Source organism: Protobothrops mucrosquamatus, unplaced genomic scaffold (assembly GCF_001527695.2).
Source record: "Protobothrops mucrosquamatus isolate PMUCROS unplaced genomic scaffold, P.Mucros_1.0 scaffold566, whole genome shotgun sequence".
Classification (NCBI taxonomy): Eukaryota; Metazoa; Chordata; class Lepidosauria; order Squamata; family Viperidae; genus Protobothrops; species Protobothrops mucrosquamatus.
The window spans coordinates 1,783,240-1,786,179 of record NW_015386869.1 but is presented as its reverse complement, the minus strand read 5'-3'; the positions used below and the strand labels follow the sequence as shown (position 1 = coordinate 1,786,179).

Below are 2,940 nucleotides of genomic sequence, written 5' to 3'. Positions count from 1 at the left end.
AAAAAGACCAGAACCCATCCTCTCCAGCAACCAACATCCAGATAAGCACGGATTAATATCAGATAAATAATTAAGGAAAAATAATACCCTAAGCAAGGAACTACAGCAAGGAGAAAAATCAACCAACACTGGCAGGACAAGCTATTCTATATAAACAGGGACCAAACCCCACACTTATTTGCACTAAAGATATTACCTACCGTAATTAGGTAATGAAATATCTGCAAGCAAACAACCATGTTCAGAGAGTACCAAGACTCCATAGTTCAACCTGAGCTACATATATTTTCTTCTATTAGCATAGCACAACACTAGATATTTTATTGCCAGCTGCCAAAGTAGCCATTTTGTGAATAGATATGTTTCCCCACAGTAGACATTTTGTGAAAACACCTACTAAATGCTCTCAAACTTTAAATGTTCCCCGTAATTCTCTACAAATTGGGAACCCTTAGTTCACGCTCATTTTATTTGTAAAATTAAATTAGCTGTGGCTATATATTTGAAAGGAAATGAAGTCTGTTATCTTACATAAAATGCACAAACAGAAGACTTACTTGTACATAAAATGTTCGAGAACTTGTTACAATTTCAAAAAGATTGTCTCTCATCATAATATCACTGAAAAACATACAAAATGTAAATGTATGCATTTTTAAAATCAAATTCTAGCTCATGTTTCTGATACAGAAAAATGCATTCTATACAGTTTTAAAACATCTGCTTTGAAAATAATTAAATTACATGCAGGTAGTCCTCATTTAATGATCACTATTAAGAGCAGCAACTTTGGTTGTTAAGCAAAGCAATAGCTAAATGAAACTGCTAGTGTGCTTATGATCTTATTTCAGTTTCCCTTTGCTTTAGGACCTGCAAAGATCATAAATGCAAGGACTGATCACAAAACTATTTTTTCACCAGCATTCTAACTGTAAATAGCTGTTAAATGAGGACCACCTGCACTATACAGATAATCCTTGACTTACGACAATTGGGACCAGAATTTCTGTTGTTAAGGCAGTTGTTAAGTGAATCATGCCTGATTAGTGGACTTTTTTTTGCTAATTGTTAAACAAATTACTTTAGTTGTTAAGTAAATCCAGTTTGCCCCACTGACTTTGCTTGTCAAAACTGGCTGGAAAGGTCACAAATGATGATCTTGTGGCCCCAGGACACTGCAATCATCAGAAATACATCCTGGTTGCCAAGATCCCAAATTTTGATCACATGACTGTGGGGCTTCTATGACAGTGGTAAGTGGGAGGACCAGTCATAAGTCACTTTTTTCAGTGCCATTGTAACTTTAAGCAGTCACTACAAATGGTTGTAATTTGAGAACTACATGTATTGTACACTATAGCATGTAATGTACTCTACCTCCCTTCTTCTTCTACCAGCTCAAAGCAGTTACATTATTATGACTCTAGATAAGCAAATTATAGCCAGTGCATTTGAAGTTATGATCAGACTGGCTAGTGTTTAGGCTATACGAAGATTATTATCACCTTTTTGGCACAACCTCCATTAGGATGATAATCAGACAAAGGCAAAGCAAAAACATACTCCAGTGCTTCCAGATTTACCTACTGTCTCCTTCTTTCATAAACTCCAGGCAAATATGCCCACTGCTGAATCGTACCTAAGTTTATTCCTCAAGTTAAACAAGACAAGCATGGGTTAAAAATTACATAGGAGATGTCCTAAGAAATTTTATAATGCCATAACAGAATCACCTGGTAAGTTAATGAACCAGACCATTTTAAATGTGTTAAAAAGCAAGAATCCTTTCAAGTTCAAGGTGACTATTTTCCTGCAGGTTTTTTGGAAGCACTCCTTGGAAATGGTTTGCTTTTGTCTTTTTTTTTTTTTAAACTGCCCAATCTAATCAAAAGCCCTGAAATTCCTACACTGCCTCCATCCAAACACTAATCAGGGTTAATCTTGCTTAGTTTTCAATCACAACCTCCACCTTCCTGAACTTTCATTATAATATACAAATGACTACATTTGTCCTGTTAAAATATCCCACGTTTCAAATAATTTGACTTTATAATTTAATTGTATGGCAAATGAAATGTATTAAATTGTGATGAGAAATAGCATGACCAGGGTTTCTTACTCCAATTACATAGGGTTTGATACCTTTACAATTCTCACCTTTGTTTACATTCTTGGACTTTATGAACTTCTTTCAGTGGTATAATCCGAAGAGGTTCCTTATCCTGAAAAATTAGAATCATTAAAACGTTAATATTTTAGCAAATAAATACCAAAAATATGTGTTGCACAAACCTCTGTTGAAGGAAAAGATCCAAATGGAAAATTTATTGACAAAATAAAAGGGACCAAAGGATAAAACCATAAAAATTTCTACATCAGTTTGGTTAACAGAAATAACTCAGATTCTTCCATTTCATGTTGATTCCCTAGAGAAAGGAGGAGCCCAGAAAGAATTCCATTAGCTGGTTAATGTCTTAACAAAAGGTGACTGAACAGTTCATTTCAGTATTCCATGATTAACAGTCTGTAAGAATAATGCAGCTCGTTCTCATTTAGCGACTACAATTGGGATTAGCAACTTAGTTTTAAACACAGCATTCGCTAAGTTAAAAAAAAAGGGGGGGACAGCAATTGTGCTTATGATTTTACTTCAGCTTGATTCCAAACAGATAAGTAAGCCCATTTGGCAAAAAAGGTTTCTGGAACTCAATTCATAAGAAACTGTAAAAGAGCAAATCTTATAGTCCTTTTTCTCCACTACTCTGGTCTTGTGAATGCTCACCATGGTGCTGGGATAATTAGCAAGAAGACAGTGTTTCTTAATGTTTTTCCCCACCCCAAAGGCACCCAGCATTCTTTTCTTTATCATGCTGCCTCTTCCCTCAGGAGCTGAAAATCTTCCCTACTGAAATCCCAAGCAGCATTTTCAGTGATGAGACA

The 2,940-nt window shown here is 35.3% G+C and overlaps 1 protein-coding gene across 1 annotated transcript in view; it reads right to left on the bottom strand.

The window, feature by feature from the left end:
• The window catches only part of PLEKHA1 (pleckstrin homology domain containing A1), a 44,106-nt gene that overhangs the window by 9,386 nt on the left and 31,780 nt on the right, over positions 1-2,940 (bottom strand). Inside the window, 2 exon segments of the mRNA XM_015817242.1 lie at positions 558-621; positions 2,158-2,222. Of these exon segments, the coding sequence (XP_015672728.1) occupies positions 558-621; positions 2,158-2,222 (129 nt within the window).